Below are 20421 nucleotides of genomic sequence, written 5' to 3'. Positions count from 1 at the left end.
TTCCGCATTATTTGAAAGCAATACTCCTTACAAGCAAGGACTTAGTTTTATACTCTGATAATTATATATCTTGTTCTAACCACTAATCAAGGGATCTAGCTGGGGGATGAAGTTTTAATTTTCAGGTTTCGCCTATCCACCCCCCATCTAGGCGACTTTCAATTTACACACTACATTTTTACTATACAGGAGTGATCCGAAAGAGCATTTTATAAGTTGTAGAGTAGAAACAGATTCTGTTGATACATAAATTCATTTCCCACGCTCCACCCCATCAATTTACAATAGGCTTATATCTTAGATTTGGAAAGTGGTGGAATGTTAAATTCCAAGCCAAATAGACTACTTTATTAAGTAAATTCCAATTCCTCCAAAATGAATAGATCCAAATGACTCGTTAGAAAATTTAGTGGCATCTAAAATCTCGTTGGCGGATATCTTCCCTAGGATTTTTTCCCACGTTGCTGCCAAACTAGCCCTTCGAAAAATGAAAATCCCTTAGGTCTCGTTTGTTTCCTTTCATTTTGAGGAATTGGAATCTTACTAATGGAATAGGTTATTTTTTTAGAATGTGACATTCCACCACTTTCCAAAGTTATCATATAAGCCTATCTCAAATTCATGAGGTGAGAGATGGAAATTGATTATATAAATTTACATGATGTTTTTCCGATATACAACTTATAGTACACTCTTCTACTTGCGCCGCTATAACATAAATGTAGTATATAACTATCTCTCTCATATGATTTAGGATAATATACAGATATATTACATATATAAATATATAAACTTAATTAGTTTTGTCTAAATTATAATTATTAAAATGGAATTCAATTCCAACAAAACAAACGGGTCCTTATAAAAAATGGACCCAAACTAGCCCACAGAAGAAAAACGGGAAAAGGCTAAAAATTACCCACCGTGGAGTTGGAACACATGAAAAGATTTTTTTTGAAAAACAGAAATGGTCAAAGAAAAGATAAAATAAGGAAAAAGGCAAAAAAAAATTAAGGAAATTTTCAAAACTTTAAAATAAGCGAGAGTCAAAAAGAAAAAAGGGAAATGTTGAATAAAAATAAGAAAAGGGTCAAAAAGAAGGCAAAATAATATAAAGTAAAAAATTAAGGAATAAAGTTATAAATAATAAAGAGGTTAAAAATAAAATGTAAGGTAAAAATATCGAAGCTCACAATTAAAAGGAAAAGATAAAAAATGAATGAAAAATGGTAAAAAAAATTCACCCACCGTGGGGCTCGAACCCACAACCACAAGGTTAAGAGCCTTGCGCTCTACCAACTGAGCTAGACGGGCTGTTGTTGCTTTCCGTCGTCGTAGTTTTATATGACGGTTTCGTTCCGCGACGAAGATGAAGAAGGAAACTAGCCCAAAAAGGGAGACCACAAACTGTCACACCACAGATAATGCATGACAATTTTTTTTCCAGAGTTGTTTGATTCATATCCAGTATGCTGCTTCCTTAGCGTCCTTGTTTATGCCATCAATGCTTTCTTACCAACCTTGCTTACCACAGTTTGCCTAACGCGGCAACGGCTGCTTGGTGAACGCCTGCGACGGAGGAGCAACATCCTCCCAGTCTCAGACTTTTGATCGATCGAGAGACAAGATGAAATAGTAAGGGTGTGTTTAGTTTAAGAAATGAGGTAGTTATCTTCTTTTCATTCCTTACTTTTTTTAATTTGATTTATGAAATATAATGAGTTGATTCATTACTAACTCATAAACTAATAATTAATATATAAACGAGGAATAGGTTGATGCCACAAAAAATTATAGGATGAATTCATGATACACCTCATGAAGCATAAGGTGACTTCACGAACCAAACACATCCTAAGTGACACCCTAAGTGCTCAAGCCGCGTACTCTTCCCTCTTCTGCACGATAACGAGTTTATAAAATTCAGTCAGCCAGTCCTGTGCCAAAGGGGTTGAGATGCAAGCCCATGCTTGCTGCCGCCGGTTGCTAATACACACATGACCAAGGACGCCACAAACTAACTTCACCTAAGTTTCACGCTCCGGTTAGTTCCAGTTCCAGAATAGATATGCCCATCAGGCTAACAGGAGCAGCCTTCAAAAGTACTTTGGCCGCCGGGACAATCTTCTCAGGCTAACCCTCTCCTGCCACCAGCCAAAAGAGAGTATCAAGCCATATTATTAATACTTCTATAACATAAGAGCAATCAAGGCACTCCTAGGGTATGGTTGGTTGAAAATACCTGGCTTTGGTCATGATCGTATTCAACAAGGAATACACATCTGCACCCCCTAATATCATGCTGCTTCCGCTGAACCTCAAGAACATGTGCATCGAAATGCAATGCCTCCTCGTTTCCCTCCTGATGTTCAAATCACAGTAAGAAAAAGGAAGAGACTAATGGATGAAACTTTAAAAGGGTATCAAGAAACATGTACAACGAAACGTATCGTTTCCCTCCTGATGTTCAAATCAAAGTAACAAAAGGAACAACATATGATCTAATACATGCTGCTGCTATTACTACACTTACCCTGAAGCAGAGAACAAGGTCACCTTCAACAACGCTTTTGCACTGTGAGGACTCCAGAGGAATGGAACGCTGGCGGATGAACTTCTTGACATTCACCCACTCATCCTCATCCGCCCCAAAACCCTCGAATCTCACCCGGACTTCCTAAAACAACAGTACAGAGATGTTGAGTTACAAAAGGATGAAACTGAAATTTGAATATGCTATTGTACAAACAATGAAGTAAACATAACGGAGAAAACTATATTGAAGAGGAAACAACCTATAGAAGCATTTCGAGAACTCAAAGGAGCCATATGGTTAAATACAAAAATGTATTAAGATGCCAGTTATTCTTACTACTTCACCCGCCCTGTTCCTCCTGTGTGCCAAGAATAGGGCAATGTCATACCTGCATAGCACAAACATAGCATCTCATGACATTGAAATCGGCTGCCAACACAGCAGGTGGTGCTACCAACATGATGCCAGCAAATGCATTGTTTTCTGTCAGCTAGCAACACTAAACATCTAGGACCCACCACTACCAACATCAGCTAGGATTAGTACCATAGTTCAAAAATAAACATCATTAGCCTTAGACTGGTAGCAAGGTTGGGGTAGCACACACACCCAACGACGCGAAGATGGTCGTAGGACGAAGTGGTGCCAAAGAGAGCAAAGTGGGGTGTAGATGCTCTCAACCTAGTAGCGAGCAGGCATGAAAGCCTAAAAGAGCAAGGAGCGCATGATGGCAGTAGTGCAATACGGTCAACCTTGCCATTCTAAGAAGTATATGGAAAGACATCTGAAGTTGGACACCATAGAGAAGAATGACCAAGAGAAGTTATCAAATTCACCGTCATTGTCGCACTGGACGGCCTCGATGGTGCGGCCAAACTGAGTGGAAACCCAAGAGAAGAAGTGTAGGAGAGTTGCGAACGTGTGAGACTTCAAGAGAAAAGTCCATGAATAATAAGAGCAATCATCAAGAATCACCAGATAATACTTATAACCCGAAATACTGCGAACAAGTGGTGTCCACAAATCATAGTGTATGAGATAAAAAATGCACATCCCAAGAGGACCTAGGGAAAGGAAGTCAAACATGATGGCCTAGCTGACGGGCGTGGCATAGATGTTTAGAGGTGTCCCTAGTACAAGAGATGATTGAACTACTCTACAAAACTTGGACATCACGCCAGAGCTAGGATGACCAAGTCAATGATACCAAGTCTTGGATGTAGTGGAAATAGTCAGTGTGTGCGGCTGCGACGAGGGTGAGAGCGATGATGAAGCAGAAGCAGTGTGGAGAAGTGGACGCAGGCAACCGCAAGGTGTACAGGGGCCTAGAGCTATCACAACGGACGAGAAGGCTCAGAGAAGTGAGATCCTTCACAGACAAGCCAAAAGGATCAAACTAAATATTGAAAAAGTTATTGATGGTAAACCGACGAACAGATAAGAGATTCTAAATAATATGGGGGTGACAAGAGCGTTGCGAAGATGAAAGGGCTCGAGAAGGACCGAATCACTGACTGGGGTGACTGGGAGGACATTCCCGTTGCCCACAATGATAGACGAAGGATGAGACGAGAGAGGTTGGTGGGAAGAGAGTATACCAGCATCCAGAGGTGTGGTAGGAGGCACCGGAATCAACAACCTAGTCGGTGATGATAGGAAGGGTTAGGGTCATCATGCTAAATGAGCTAGCAAGAGACTAATAATCCCACCTACTAGGCAACAGGTTCTAGAACAGAACTAGGTGGGTGGCAAGGGAAGGAGAAATGGTTGAGGTGCCGACGACGCCGAGGGGAGTGGGCCGAGAGGATACCCTTGGCCGACATCATCAGGTGAGCCGACCAGGGTGAAGGCAGGCGCGGTGAAGGTCCACCCGGGGCAGGCTGGGCCACATAGAGATGTGGTCCATCCACAGGTTGTAGAGAGAGGGCCAAGGAGTGTCCCCTTGACCACCCCCACAGCCACCCTTCTAATGACGATGACCACCACCACCAGACCCTGCAGGCTTGCACACCCCTCCCGTCCTAGGCTGGGAGGGGGTGTGTGTGGGAGCCAAACGCTGGAGAGACAAACGAGCGTGACGACGAGCCCCCCAAGACAGGAGTGGAGAGAGGGGGCGCGATGGTTGGCCCTCAGAGGTGGAGTTGTAGAGAGCGATGGCAGTGTCGAAGCAAGGAGGCACCTATTTCGTGAGCTCCTCAAGGATGAGTTCATTACGAACCTTATGGAAGAAAGGGAATGGGACCGAGCAAGTAACCCAAGTTCGGAGGTGGTCATAGCGCTCGTTGAGGTCATGGAGAAGCTTGAGGACGAGGGTAAGATCAGAGACATGCTCCCCAAGGCCACAGAGGGAGGTCGCCATCATTGTTTTCAAGTCGGACGACTTGCTGGCCGTTCTAACTGACCAACTTGGGCGATTAATCAAGATTAATCACGATTAGTCGAACGATTTGGGCGATTAATCGCGATTGATTCAAACCAACTTGGACGATTAATCGCAACTAATCGTCATTAATCAGACGACTTGAAAACAGTGGTCGCCATGCCTTTCATCTAGCAACAGTACTCGGTGACAGAGAGATTGACGAAGGTCCTGAAGGCGATATCCAGGTGTAGAGCACGAGCCTCGCGGTTGCCAAGAAACTGCTCTTCAATGGCAACCCAGGTCTTGCGAGTAGTGTCTCCGCACATGCAAATGACATCATGCAACTCAATAGTAACAGTCTTGAGGATCCAGGAGAGGACCACGCTATCCATCCGACGCTAGAATGGGATAGCGAGGGATGTCGTGTCGGTGAGGACGTGGTCATCCAGGCCGTAGCGCTGCAGCATGCCTATGTGAGGACGAGGTCGAGCAAGCGAGCATAGGTGTTGGAAGCCGGGTCGAGGAGGATGGAACTAGGGACCAAATTTCTGGATGCATGTAGCTTATGCGTGAGGTTGACGATGATGGCAGCCTCGCTGAAGGAGGGACATCTGGGAGCGGAGCAAGGTAGGAAGGACTACCAAGGAGATGCTTAGCCTTTACGAGCTGGTGGGCATGGGCGTCCGCAGCACTGCGCTCCTATTCCCAAGCATCGACCACGACCTGTTCACGCTGCCAGGCAGCGGCCACTACCGTCTTGGCAGCCGCAAGAGCCATAATAAGCGTGGAGGATGCAGTCGCGACATCATGCATAAGAGGGTCGAGCAGGGTGGGAGTCAGGCCAGCGAGTAGTAAGCCATTGCCATCGGCAGCAGAGGGAACGGGGAGCAAATGGCGGTGCAACCAGGCCAAGGGCCTAACCAACCCACACTACAGCGGCGAGGATAGGGATGTGCACAGCCTGGCCTAGCCCCCTACGACAACGGAGGTGATGACGAGCGACAGATGGGGCGACGGGCGCGGCCCAGGCCAGCCCCCCTACGGCGAGCGGAGGGGAGGAGGTGGAGGCGGGCTGAGCCGAGCCCCCCTCCCAACATCTGCAGAGGTGAGGACGGGGAGAGGATGTGAGGGAGCGTCCTAACCTAGGCCCCCTCGGACACAGAGCCCCTGCTCGCGTCGGAACCGAGGTGGTCAAGGATGGGCAGCGCAAAAGGTGCAGGTGGTTTGGGCCGTAGAGGCGATGGTGGCCATGAGGGTGCCCAGCGCGGTAGCTCCCAACATGGCGGTGGTGACCCGGAGGAGCAGGGGATGGTTGGGTGCGCGGTGGAGGAAGTCGACGCGCTAGCCATGGCAGTCGGGGACGACTAGGAGAGGAGAGGAAGAAAAGGTTAGGAGAGAAGGCTAGATGCCATATTGAAATATAATCTATTAACTAGGTGAGTGCCCGTGCGTTACAACGGAGACATATAATACCACGGTAACTTATATACAAAATGTGTGTTATACTGTTATGAGAAAATGTTTCATAATCCATTTGTGATCCTGGTCATACATAAATTTTGTTATTTTAATCTAGTTGTTTCACCATTACATTGCAACCATCAGTATCATGTAGACTTCGATATATGCCACGATTTCCATGGTCTCATCATTGGAGAGCACGCCCCACGCCTGCCGGAAGTTCCCTCGTACATCGTCAGTCATCAGACACAAACCACCATACGCGCTTGCTCAAACAAAAAAGCAAGTGTGTGTTTGCGAAGAGAATTAAAGGCAGACCAGCACAAAAAAACTACCCCGACGGTGGGGAGGATGACGAAATGATCACTGTTGTCGGTCCTCCTCTGTGTCACCTCCGGCGCCGAGATGACGCCATAGTCCATGATATAGTAGTCGACGAACGCGCGCGACATGGCGAGTACCGATGACTCTTGGCTGGGCTGCCAGACAAAGTGCACCTTGGGCTCATCAGCAAGGTAGTACATCTGGCCATTGCACCACCGGATGCGCTACTCCTCTACATACATCATGTTCGAGGACACTCACACAACATCAGCAACGACCGTCGTCCTAGCGCACAAGAATTCATGGCCGGTCAGTAGCGACTTACATGGCAGGTTGGGCTTCAGATGGACGATGAGCTGGACGGCGTGATAGCGTCGTCGTTGGATGCGATGCCCAGACCAACCCGAGAGTCGCCGACGTTAGCAACGACCATGAGGTCCCCCTGCTTGACGATGGAAAACGCGGTGCAACCGTTCTGGATCGCGTTCAAGCGGCGGCTGCGTCGGAGCTTGTCATACACAGCGGCTCATGCGGCCACGTAGGACTGCTTCCAGAGGTCAAACTGGTAGTCGTCAAGCTACTTCTCGTCATCGATGAGCGACGCCAACGTGAGCGCCTCCTACTAGTGGTGTTTGTTCGGGATTTCCAAGAAAGAAACATAGATTCATCCTTGGCTTTGGTTTATGAAAATGACTCACAAGTCAGATCCATGGAAAAAATATTATGGAGAATAAATGCCGCGCATTTTAAAAAAAATAAGTTGAAACATTATTCAAACAAAAGAAATTGCATGCAAGGCTCTTCTTTAAATATTACTCCTTCCATCCAAAAATATAATTCAAGAATCTCGGTGATACTTATCTACTACTACGCATTGTGTAAGGGTAGCAGGTGGACTTGGGGAGATGTAGTAGATGTTTTTTCTGTCATAGATGTAGACATAAACACACATGTGGTGTAGCGGTAGCTACTGCTTACATTTACCTGAGAGGTCGCGGGTTCGAATCCTCTTGGGGCCATTTGTGTTTTTTAATTTTAGCTAGATGTGGGCTGTACGTGGGAATGAGAATGAGAATGGGCTTTGCGGGGAGGGGAGATGAGAAAGTCAGAACAGGGAATGGGAATGACAGAACATGGGAATGAGTTGTGCGAGGAGAAGGGAATGTGAAAGGCAGGGAATGGCAAAACATGGAAAAGGCAGAACAGGGAATGGTGGCAGAACACGGAATGACAGACTACTATTGCAGCCTTAATAAGTAGTAGAGATTATCAAAAGTGTAGAGAACATACTACATAAGGGCTGATTTGGTGACCCGGGATCCCGGGAGGATTGGAGGGGATTGAGGGGGAAATTAGTTTATTTCCCTCTCAATCCCCTCCAATCCTCCCGGGATCCCATTGTCACCAAATCAACCCTAAGGGCAGATTTGGTGACCAGAGATCACGGGGGGATTGGAGGGGATTGAGGAGGAAATTAGTTCATTTCCCCCTCAATCCCCTCCAATCCTCCCGGGATCCCTTTGTCACCAAATCAACCCTAAAGGGTTTCCTCTAAACCTAAAAGGCCTAATAGACTACATGGGTTGGGCTAGGCCCATAACACAAATACATTCTATACACAAATTAAGTCTAACGGTAAGTGCAAGAAACGAACATTGGAAACAATAGAATAGGTGCATGTGCAATGATATCTACCAGGCAAAATCCTTTGTAGACTTGGCCTCAAACTCCAGGTCTTCAAGTTCAGGAATCATATCTTTAGTTTCTGAAAAAAAGAGTAACATACAGCATTCATTGTCAAGCACCAAACACTGGGTCTCCAAAATCAACATCTATGTTCGAAAATACCTAATGGAAAAACAGGAGAAACCTCATCCTCATTATTTGAAACACCTGTATCAAGAGGGAAAAGTTTCTCTTCGGAAGCTGCAGATCTTTTTTCAGAAACTGATACATTTATTTCTGAGGCTGAAGTCTTTTCTTGGGAAGCAGTGGGCACACAAGTAGGTTTAGTGGCTGATGCTGGAAACTTATTAAGAAACCATCCTTGAACCTATAGACAGAGATGTCAACAGGTCATGCTAGTGCACAGTTGGTAAAATATGGGGCATATTAAGGTATCATCACCTGTGTAGCTTGTAACGCTTTACTTCCAGCACGGCCAACAGAACGACTGTATATAAGAGCAGAAAATGTAATCACATATCAGAAGCATCACTTTGAAACTATTGCATGCAACCTAATGTTAAAACTATAAAATGGATGGGTTTCAGGTTCACAACACCCTGTATTAATACTGTCAAGCAAAAAGGTACAAGAGACTAATCAGAACTCAGAAGAGAGCAATACAGGATATCTCAATCGTTATATATGTTTCAAGTGGAAAGTTCGATAAAAAAAACTGTACTCAAACCAACGAGGAAGTTGGAACAAAGTAACAATATGAGACTTACTTAAATTCTTCTGCAAGCTTCTGGCAGAACTTGTTATCAAAGACTTGGTCTTTTCTATCTGCAGCCAATTTCTCCATCCTTGCAATCTGTACCAGGAGTATTTCAAGCTATCTATAATGCAAAATGCAAAGAAGTACATGTATATCTAATAAAACTAGCATGATATATACTCCAAAACTAATTAAAATGCAATAACAGCACCATATTAGGCTCCTTTAGTAGGATTCCTTCAAGGGCTCCTCCAACAGCTCCTTGAAAAAATCTACCAAAGGGGAGGCTTTTTAATAGGCTCTTCCTAGAAAAGAGAGAGGAGCTCCTCCAAAAAACCAATAGGAGCCGGGAGCCAGGAAAAAAAGCTTCTACTAGCTCATGGCATCTCCCATGTTTTTCTCTTGTCGACGCTACATCGTAGGAGAAGCTACATGAAGAGCTATATTTCAACCAAACAATGTGCTCTTTCTAAAGCTCTTCCTGAAAATAAAGAGGGTGTTGTTTTCTTAGAGGAGCCAGAGCCAGAGCTGGAGCTAGCAGAGAAAGAGCCCTACCAAAACGGGCCTTAATAGTGTACTGATCAACGAAAAGAGGATCCATGATTCCGCATGGAGAAGAGAACAAATAAAAAATAGAAGAAAACGCTAGAAAGAAAGGCGACCACAGAGTTAGAGAGTGGATTTCTTGGACATCGTGTGAGCTTGCTGCGTGAGTCCTAGCTAGCGAGTGTGTTTCAGCCTTCTCTTTCATCTGTACAGAATAAAATACAATTCGTGTAGCTATTCGAATTCTTGTTGGGGATACCCTAAATAAATATGCAATTTATAATGTTTGACCCTACAACCTAAGAGCAACTCCAATAGTTATGTAAATTTTAGCTCTCTAAATCACAGATTTAAGAAGTTGCTAAATAACTTTGGGAGTAAAAAAATGTGAGTTCTCCAATAGTTCTCTAAATATAGGTTGTAGTTTTGTTTTGTATCTATCCACATAAAAAAATAAAGTCACAAATGTCATCAATTACCTTCATTATCTACATAATGCAGTAAACATTTTTGTTTAGGGAGTTGCTAAATGGTTGCCAAATGTAGAGAGGAATAAAGGTTAGATGAGAAGTTGTTAAATTTAGAAAGTTCATTTAGAGAATTGTTGGAGATGAGTTTTTGTGTTAACTACTTCAATTGTTGATTTAGGAAGTCTATTAGAGAACTACTGGAGTTGCTCTAACAATCCTCAACACAGCAATGTCGTTGGTACAAAATCTGATATGAGATAAGGACTCAGTTCTCAGTCCCCACTCCCCATTATCAAATGCCAGGGGGAACATTTTGGTAATTTGACTATCACTGTGGTGAAATTTTACAAGTATGAACTGGCCGTACCAATGGAACAATCAAACAATTCCTTTTCACATGTTTCAATTACTGGTTAGCTAAAAGAACATTTCCCCCCTGCCACTGGAGCATCACTTGACTCAAAAGCCAAAACTTAGTTATAGTATCCATTAAGTTAAATATTACGAATTCCCACATAACAATCCATTTTGGTATCACCATTGGTGTGGCAAAATTTACAAGTATATGTATGTATCAACGCAATAATCAAGCGAGTCATTTCTGTCCCGTAGCACGAATTGATTACCTAAACCAACATTGCGGTTTGCCCCTACTATTGGGCATCTTCGAGGCATGAACAAAACCCTAGCAGGTCGAAGAACTTCTACCGGAGCGGCATACCACGGCTCGGACCAAGCGATTGGCAACCCAATCAAGAAGCAAAAATTGCATGCACAATCAACTCGGCGATGATTCATAATCATCGGAATGGTCGCCCCCCCCCCAGCCACCGAAAAATGCGATCGTGGAGAAGTAAAGGCACGAACAGAGGGAACCCAACAAAGTTCATCCTCGAAAGAGGAGAAGCTCCCATTGCCCCAGAAGCCGACAAATGGAACCCAAACGGGAGGGCAAAGAAACCCCCCAATAAACCCCAGCAGGCAGGTGGTACCGGAGCACCGCGCAAGCAACCAAACCAATCTTGTGCGCACGCACGAATCCTAGAACGTCATCCGGTCAAACAGGGGGAAACATAATCCTTCACGCCTGCAACAGCAATAGCCCAACCCGCACCGGGTTGGGACAACGCGATGAACAGTACGAATCCCCAACGCCACCGCGGCGGCGCGGGGAGGAGGAGAAGGGAAGGGAGAGAATGGCGCGCGGGGCGGGTGCGCACCTCGGATGGCACAAAGCGGACGGAGGACCGCCGCTCCATCGCTCACCGGCGGGAGGCCGAGGGGACAGTAGGAGAGCTGGAGAGGGGGAGGTGGGAGGAAAACAGAAACGAAAAGAAAGAAACGCAGCGCCCCTTAATTAAACGGGTAGATGGATGGAAGCTCAGGTAACAAAAAGATTAGAAAAAGGCGGGACCTACAGGAGTACAGGACCCTTGAATGAAGAGAAGAACAGTGCAGCGGAACAGAGGTTGCTACATGGGCGCACCCGAAAGCGCCGAGCGGCATTGCCAACTTCCACACTCGTATGTATCAAAAAAAAATCTACAAGTTACCTATATATATCTGCGACTATAAAATCTTACTTATATTTATACCCGCGCGAGTATTTTTACTCGTCAGGTAACACGTACCCACTAGAAAAGTCTTAAATTCCAATATACCAATCATTCAAAATATTAAATAAACATAAAAAAATTTCAACTTCACATATTGACACACGACACAATTGGGAGGGTAGGAACAAAGAGCGTGTTGATTTGAGTAGAGGCAAATTTTATGTTTTTCAGCATGGAGTTGAACTTCTTGGAGCGCCAAGAATTACATACCTCAAAGATGATTATGATAAGATGGTTTGGTATGTCCTAAACAATTATTTGGAGGTCGAGCCATATATAAAGTACGTATTTCCTTATACATTTGCCATTTTTTATATGAATTGTTATTATCGCCTCTAATATATACCATATCAGGATGTATAAGGAAGAGTTAGAGAATGAAGGGATTGTTAATGTGGAAAAAACCATTCAGAAGCACTTTTCCTCCTGGTTTAAGAAGCATGTGAGTTTCAAGTTCATATCCTCAGCATCAATAATTGACTTGTTTTCACCATGGATTTTTTATGTCTTCAGATTGCAAGTTTGCATTTTGTCGAGGGAGAAGACATTGATGATGACCTATATGCATTGGCATGCGAACCGGATTTGTGAGTTCGAATTTTTTCTGCATGCCTTGTTGATGTTTTTCGGTACCACACCATTGACCGTGAGAGAAATAGAAGAACCCAAAACAATGGAGTCATGGTTGGGGGCACTCATAATAATGAATGTATTGATTTTTATGGCTGCTTAAAAGAAATTATCGAGTTGTAGTATAACTCAGATTTGATGGAGCGTCGGGCAGCTGTCCTTTTCCGTTGTGATTGGTTTGACACTCATAGCAAGAAAGTTAGTATGAAATGTGATGGATATTTTAGAAGCACAAACCATAGTAGCCGTTGGTACAAAAATGATACTTTTTATTTTATCTGCACAAGCAACTAAGGTATTTTATTTGAAAGACATCAAGAATTCTGGAAGCTGGAAGATTGTTCAAAAATTTACACATAGGCACTTGTGGAGTGTGGCTGAAAATGACATTGATGAAAGACCTAGTTTCTCAGGACTATCATACCAAGATGATGCATGTGTTGGTTCTGAAGTGCAAGTTAATGAAGGAGATATGGAGATAACTGGACATCAGGATGCTGACGAATCTGTTATGAGGTATTTGGTTTGATGAATCACTCTATCCAAAATGAAGTGGTGCATCATGGGTCCATTCCTCAAATTTGGTGGGATGACTCCATTTCACATATTAGTACTAAACAACTAACTATGAGGAATGAGGTGATGATGGATTAACTCACTCCATTCCACAAACCAAACAAAAATGTGAGGAGAGAGAAGATGATGGACTACATCATTCCTCAAACCAAACACTTCATTAATGTCAATGCAAGTGTGGTTGATGAATTTCGGGTGCAACGAGAAGAGGAAGTGGAAGAGTATGAGACAAGTGACAGTGAAGATGAAACTGGATGACAATATGCTAGTGACAACGAAGAATCAATAACCATTGTCAATGACGATGATGATTTCAGCGATAACGAGTAGCTTGTTTTTTGTTTGATCTAAGAGAAGTGAACTCTATGCTGTAATTTGTTTGATTTTTAAGAAGTGAACTAGCTACTGTTATTTGAGAGAAGTGAACTCTATGTTGCAATTTGTTTGATTTTTAAGAACTGAACTCGCTACGGTTATTTGAGAGGAGTGAACTTTATGTTGTAATTTGTATGATTTTTAAGAAGTCAACCAAGTACTGTTATTTGAGAGAATTGAACTTTATGTTGTTATTTGTTCGAGCTTTGAGAAGTGATATTCAACTTTGGGTGTTGTAAAGCCCAAAATTTGTATCAGGAAAATAAATAAATAAAATTATTTTTAGTGTTTGAGAATTTATGGAACCTTGGGAGATCATTTGATTTTGTGCATATTCAATTAATGGAAATATATTGATCAAATAACAAATAAATACTGAAATATGTATTTCAAGCTAAGGTTCTTGTACTTTTGCATTTGTATTCAAATTTATGAGACAAGTTAAGTTTGAAAATAGAGTTTAAAAATGGTAAAACTATTTATATTGAAGAAAGATGCATAATAAATACTAATTTTTTAGCCATTAAAACGAATAATGAACTATGTGTGTCCATTCTGAATATTTTCCTAAATAAATAAAATGTGCTTTTCATACATATTGGCATTCTCCTTGTGTGTTGCATTCATATTTTAATTTCAAAAAAAATCAAAACCATACATGAATTTGAAAGTATAAAATATTAAGGGAAAACAGAAATTCGGATAGGAATAAAACTAAGGAAAAGAAGCAGCCTTGGGTCGATTTCCTCCGACCACGGCCCAACTCCCTTCCACTCTCGGCCCACTCTCCCGACCCCCCTTCTTCGGTCGGATGGGCCAAAATACCCCCCACCGGCCCATCTGCTCGCGCTTTCTTTGTTTTTTTCTCTGGGCACTGGCGTGTGGGCCCCCTGGCGGGTCGTCTCCTTCCCGACGCCGCCGGCTGGTAACCGGCTCCATTCCTGGCGGCGGGCTGGGCGCGAGCGACTCCGCCGGTCCTCCGTGATTTGCGCAGAGCTCTGGAACGGATCGGCCGAGCCGTCCTCGCCCAGGCTATAAATATCGGGTCTCATATGCAGGCCAGGGTGCTCCGCCGAGCATAGTTATCGTGTGCGCGGTGTCGAGCGAAGAAAATGGAGAGGGAGAGAGAGAAGATGATGTCGCCGTCGCTGGGCTCTGGGGAGGGGCATCGTCGGTGATCGCCGGACTTTGTGGGGTATTGGCGCGTCGTTAGCGGGCGATTTGGAGCATCAGGGAGATTGGAATTTGTTGTCGGGCCTCTTCGTCCTCACGGATCCACAGTGCTGGAAGATGAACGGTGGCCGACCACCGCACACTAGGGCGCCGTCCCACGTCGACGAACACGCAGGAGCTTCGCTTCACCGAACCGCGCTCACGACCACCTCCGTCGAGCTTCGTTGTAAGGTGGGACAACATGTGTAAACGCCTCCCCGCTCTGTTGCATCCAGTGCCACTGCATCCGACCTCGGGAGGAAGAAGAAGGCGTACTGGCCGTGGATTCAGTAATAGACGGCACGAATTAAATCTCGCGTACCCCTTTTGGCTAGAACAGGTTAGGGTCATCGAGATCGAATCCAAGGGCTTGAGACGATTGTGGCGTGGTGCTTCTGTGGCCGTTGATGGGGTTAATCAATGATGTGGATTGGAGGCTGGATACCGGGCAGCGGGGCCTGCAGATTTCGAATCTAGCGGTTGTGGGTTGATTGGGTTTCATAAAATATGGGCCGCAGATCTGGGGATCAGCGGTGCTCAGTGCATACCGGTTCAGGTAGTTGATCGATTTAATCTGAGTCGTCCATATCCGATCGCACGGCCAGGAATAGACGATACCGCTTTGATCGTGTCTTTTTGCTAAAGAGTCCTTGGTTTCTTAAACAATGAACCTGCCATCCTACTGAATGCAAAAGTAATTACAGATCGGTCCATTTTCTTTTAGATAGCACCCAGACTTTCCTGAAAATATTAGCCATGGTCCATTGGTGTCATTTAATTGTAAAATTAAATCAGGAAATTGATTTTTATTACCAAGGTAATCCTAAAAACTTAGAAAATGCATAACTAATTCATTTTAAATCCTTTTTGGTCTATTTAAATTGCATCAGACTCATAATAATATTATTCATCACCTAGTAACTTTATTTTATTATGAAACATAAACTAAAATTGTGTACTTAATTTCTTTTGTACACCACTACTAAATCTTTAGAAATTCACAACTTAATAACTGTAACTCCGTTTTGATCCATTCTAGTTGCATTAGTCTCACAATAATATTTATTATCATCTGATAAATTTGTTTAATCATGAAATATAGATTACAATGTTGCACTTAGTCTATGCTATATTTAACCACGTGGATCTTCAGAAAACCATAACTTCATAACCGTAGCTCCGAATTTAGTGGTTCTTGTTTCTACGATCTCGTTACGCAGTGTAGATTATTATTACACAGTTTATTCTTATGTTTGGTGTGATGTTAATTTTGCATATACCATGTTTGTCTGTATTGCTATGTTTAGCAGTGAGGACCCGTGTCATTTGAAGAGCAAGTTGGTACCTGGAATCTCAAGTCCCAGGCAAGTTGTGCCCTTGATCTCTTCTAATTACCCACTCATGTTATGATTAATCATAATGATCTGCATAGGTTAATTTTGATGGGACCCAATAGGTTACCCTAGCTTGACTATCTTTATACCTTGTTTACCACTGAATTTCTGGGTAGTACCTGCTATTGCTTTATATGGTTTTGGGTATGGAGATACACATTATTCATTATCATACTTTTATTATCAGTTGATATTTACTATTCATGATAAGATCATTATGTTAATTAGAACATGGAGCAACCACCCGGGAAAACAGTGCTACCACAAGGGTAGTATGGGATGCCCTTAGCTGATTAACTAGGAAAGCTAGTGGATGACTACCTTACCCGAAAGGGGCAAGGGCAGTAGGGTTGGTCAGTGTAGGGAGGTCCTTGGGTTTATTTTGCTGCGATGGCGGTCAGGCGAGGGATCCCTGCATTGGAGCTTCCTATAAACTGTAGCGGGTTTTCTGAAGCTAGTGGAACTTTGTAAAGGCCTCATAGTGTTACCCTGCCTCGCTTCCTTGGTAGAGGTGTATGGGGCCCGTACAACCCCATGGCAGATGGGTAACATGACTTGTGGGTAAAGATGTGCAACCTCTGCAGAGTGTAAAACTGGTATACTAGCCGTACTCACGATCATGAGCAGCTCGAACACTCACATGATTAATTTATGGAACTAAATTCAATTTGTCATATGCATTGCATTGCGGGTGTTGTTATTACTTTTGTTCTACTACTTAATTTGGTTGGTATTTACTTATACTTAGTAATTGCTAATAAAATTTTGACCAACTTTAAAAGCAATGCTCGGCTCTAACCATCCTCTTTGGTAAGCCTTACACTTCACGTGAGCTCCCACCTTTGGCGAGTTCATGCACATTATTCCCCACAACTTGTTGAGCTATGAACGTATGTGAGCTCACTCTTGCCGTCTCACACCCCCCACAGGTCAAGAATAGGTACCATAGGATGAGGCGCATGGAGGATGCCGTGACAAGTTCGTGAGAGGTCTAGGTCGTCGTCTCTTAGTCAACTTTAGGTTGCTGGACCGTTGACTTCATATGATGTAATTATTTATTTATTTTGTATAGAACTCCTATTATATAATAAAGATGTGACATTCGTTTCTGTACCACTATTCATCATATGTGTGAGACTTGGTCCCAGCACACCTTGTGACTATTTCGCGCCCGGGTTTTGGACCCCTAAAACCCGGGTGTGACAGAAGTGGTATCAGAGAAGAGAAAGAGGCTAGAGGCCCAACCCTATACCATGCGTCTCGTGTGTTTCTCTGTTATGCTTATGGGAAGGGAGACGGGTCTTCTACAACTTCTCGCGCCTAATCTGGTGACGGGAGGGAAGGAAGCAGATCTGGTGATCCGTGGTAACGTAGTTCTCAACACGTTATCAGCATGCTATACCTCGATGTTGCTGCGGGATTAGATCTGCATCAACTCTTCATCAAACCGGCAGGTCTCTGGCCTAGCCGAACTGTCCTACGTGACAGGCTTCACTTATGTTCGTCGAATCAATCCATGCGGTATGAAATTTGTAGGTAGATTGGATGTGTGATTTACTAGATTTAGGAGCAGCGGCCCTAAATGAAAGGTGTAGCTCCCCTCACATTGTTGTTGCCGTGTTCGAATGTGATCCTCTGTCGGCCCCGTCTCGACGTGCGTTCTGCATGCTCCAGTGCCCAGTTAGATGGTGTGGCTGGTCGAGCATGCTGCGATGGCATGGCCTAGTCCCTGACTCGTGTCCCTGTTGGACGTGGTAACGTTGTCGTTCATCCTCAGCATGGGGAATATGGACCCATGCGGTCGCTGCGCCTGGAGCCGCACCCGTGCTCGCACCGGAGCCGCTCCAGCGCTTGCCGCTGGAGCCACACCTGGCCAGGCCGCGTGCCTACGCCTCGCACTAGGGATCCTGTCCTAGACCTATGGCCGGCTCTCCATGATCTACTCCTTTGTTGAGTAGAGCTTGCTGCCTGGCACCCTCGTCGTGTCTTCTATGGAGCGCATGAGCCGCCACAAGGGAGGACCGGAGGAGGGGGAGCTGGAGCAACGTGGAGGGCGTGGGGAGCGGATCTCGCAGTTGAAGCTTCTCCAACTATTCGTGTGCAACCCCCGCATGCCCGCATGCATGGGCACTACGATGACCAAGCTGCGTCATTGATCACCTGCATGCGGTCAAAGCGATGCATGCCACATCCCTGCGTCATTGATAACCTGCATGCGGTCAAAGCGGTGCATGCCACATCCCTCAGAAAGCGGATCGCGGATTAGTGCGGATCACCTGCATGTGGTCAAAAGCGGTGCATGCACTGATGGGCGCCCACTCTTGCATGTTTGTGCTGGACGTGCGAGCGGTGCATGCGCTGATGGCCTGACGCCCTCTATGCATGCGCGGAGCAGTTGAAAAGAAAAGAAAAGGCGGTTGTGCGCGATTGGGCGTTTTGTGTTTTTACCATAGTTCTCTGTCGAGCTGCGAATGTGTAGACTTGCAACACACATGGAATATGCTTAATATGCTTTCATGATTGTGCCATATAAGCTTGGTTCTATGCATTATTACAACACGACGTATTGGCTGCCTTATAGTTATCACCATATTTTTCTGCCATATGTTACACTTCAATTGATTATTTATTGTCGCAATTAATTAGTATAAAATGCATATTTAATTTTGGAAAAATGTTTTTTACACGTGATGTGTGATGTTCATACATTAATTTTGGTGTGTTATTAATTCTGCTTTTATTACTCATCGTAAATACTTAGCAGAAATTTATTAAAATGCATTTGAAAGCTATGTTGCGCTTTTTCGTATCTCTCTAAGTACTTGTGATGTGTTGAGCTTTCGGGCTCACGCTGAGCGATTAAATTGTATAGTGGGTACTTGGACACGTCGATCAAGGTACATCATTTATCGGTTGAGTTTTGACATTGGCTAAGCATTGGCTGCGCCCTGGCAACATGACGCAGTATTTGTGTCGTACGAACTTGGCTGCGACATGTGATTGCTATGTCGCACTCTAGTTTTATCGGACCGCTCCTGTTGAGTCGAATCACCATCGCCGAGTCACGTATTTTTCGCATGCCCTGTAGGCACTATCCGTCTGTCGTGATCATCGAGCCACAATTGCGCTTGTTGCGCACGTTGCGTGGACTTATCGTGTACTCCGATTACCGAGCCATAATTGTGCCTGTTGCATTTATTACGAAGCCTTGCTGTGTTGTCGTAGCCCTGATGGCCGCACACGCGTTGACACCAGACGCTAGAGCTTATACTCGTGTGGATTGTGGTGGGTTGTTCAAGGTCCTAAAGTCACATTATGTGCAACCTTCATAAACAATTTTGTTTGGCTCTATATTTTACTTGACTTTGTGTGGCATTATATATTCATATATCGCCAAGTGGCCATAACAATTATATCAAGCTCTATAGTGCTTAGAAATCTGGGAAATTAAATTGAAATACAATGAAACACAAATAAGTTAATTTTCTGCTCTCTCTCCTCATGCATATAGTTTTACCTGAAGTAACCCGAAGACATATAATATAATGCATGAAAGCCTTTTTGGCATAAAAGACATCATAAATTGGGATTATATTAGTAAGCAAAAAGTCCTTACCAAATGTTTTAAGACCAGAAATCTCAGTCATACATTGCTCAACCAGATGTTAGCACATTGCTCTCTTTGTCGCTGAATGACATGAAGCAAACTATGAGATAAAAGGACATATAAGCTCTAGCAACACGAAGTTGCGCGTATATCGAAAGATTATTCTGAGAAAATTTGCACTATGTTGGTGTGAAAACCATTGTGTGTTCCTGTAGAACCACTTTGCTCGTCCTATCTAGGACCTTTATGCTTGTGTTGCATACATCTCTCAAAATTATAAATACCCCTAGTTGCTGAATTAACTCGGGATAGTCCTTTGACGAATATGGTATACACTATAACCAAAACGGTAAAGGTCAAACCTGGAGGGACATATAAATGAGGTTTATGTAGCAGAACTACATTGGATTTCACCCCATGGCATGCTTACCATAACCTATATCTGATCTACCAGAAGTAAGAAGAGTAGAAAAATAGCCATGAAATCTCACATCACCACAGAGCTTGAAGCTAAATTGTGCATTAATATGTCCTTGGTCCTTGGCACCAGAAGAGCCATAAGTCTTGACCACAAGATTGTAAGTGGTGATAATTTGTGATAAAAATATAAAGATCTTATGGAGGTATGTTGCATTCTCCCAGTCATGATGAATTCTTCGCATGAGAGTTGTACTATCTATTGTTGAAGACTGGTCCCAGGCGGATATTGGTCTTTTTTTGCTCTTGACAAGCAGTTATCATCATTTGCTTAGTCTTAGCAATTAGGTGGTTTTCCTATATAAAATGAATTCTTGGCCTTGTATGTTATATTCCAAAGCTTCTCTTTTTGCTGAACAATGAAGATATCGAAATAATGCTTTATAGAACAC

At 43.8% G+C, this 20421-nt stretch overlaps 1 protein-coding gene, 1 long non-coding RNA gene and 1 other non-coding gene across 5 annotated transcripts; 1 reads left to right on the top strand and 2 right to left on the bottom strand.

Annotated features, from left to right (window-relative positions):
* Positions 1-1241: 1241 nt before the first annotated feature.
* On the bottom strand, positions 1242-1314 carry TRNAK-CUU (transfer RNA lysine (anticodon CUU)). Its single transcript has one exon. It is a non-coding gene; the product is annotated as a tRNA-Lys (tRNA).
* Positions 1315-1734: 420 nt separating this feature from the next.
* On the bottom strand, positions 1735-11516 carry LOC100192562 (uncharacterized). 3 transcript variants are annotated; one of them, XM_008652623.4, is made up of 9 exons: positions 11363-11516; positions 9137-9222; positions 8811-8856; positions 8577-8736; positions 8379-8448; positions 2873-2924; positions 2534-2677; positions 2243-2362; positions 1735-2144 (listed from the first exon to the last, which is right to left on the bottom strand). In XM_008652623.4, the coding sequence occupies exons 1-9, from the start codon at positions 11399-11401 to the stop codon at positions 2097-2099; spliced, it is 765 nt and encodes a 254-aa protein (XP_008650845.1). In that variant the 5' UTR covers positions 11402-11516; the 3' UTR covers positions 1735-2096. The 3 variants fall into 3 exon arrangements, with proteins under 3 accessions (XP_008650845.1, NP_001358561.1, XP_008650846.1); NM_001371632.1 differs by having other exon boundaries at positions 1763-2144; positions 8532-8736; positions 11363-11480; XM_008652624.4 differs by lacking the exons at positions 1735-2144; positions 2243-2362 and adding an exon at positions 2398-2460 and having other exon boundaries at positions 8532-8736.
* A 424-nt stretch (positions 11517-11940) lies between these two features.
* LOC103632617 (uncharacterized) lies at positions 11941-12355 on the top strand. The gene is made up of 3 exons (XR_556064.2): positions 11941-12039; positions 12113-12200; positions 12272-12355. It is a non-coding gene; the product is annotated as an uncharacterized lncRNA (long non-coding RNA).
* The last annotated feature ends 8066 nt before the right edge of the window (positions 12356-20421 follow it).

Source organism: Zea mays, chromosome 7 (genome assembly GCF_902167145.1).
Source record: "Zea mays cultivar B73 chromosome 7, Zm-B73-REFERENCE-NAM-5.0, whole genome shotgun sequence".
Classification (NCBI taxonomy): domain Eukaryota; kingdom Viridiplantae; phylum Streptophyta; class Magnoliopsida; order Poales; family Poaceae; genus Zea; species Zea mays.
The sequence above is the reverse complement of the archived record's forward strand: the minus strand, read 5'-3'. Positions and strand labels throughout refer to the sequence as shown.

Bases quoted from the DNA above. Each gene is read 5' to 3' on its own strand.
- LOC100192562 (NM_001371632.1), bottom strand. From the start codon at position 11,401: ATGGAGCGGCGGTCCTCCGTCCGCTTTGTGCCATCCGAG. The intron at 8,737-8,810 runs GTGATGATACCT...CTCTGTCTATAG, and splicing joins AAGCGTTACAAGCTACACAG to GTTCAAGGATGGTTTCTTAA. The intron at 2,678-2,872 runs GTAAGAATAACT...CTGTTGTTTTAG, and splicing joins GGAACAGGGCGGGTGAAGTA to GAAGTCCGGGTGAGATTCGA.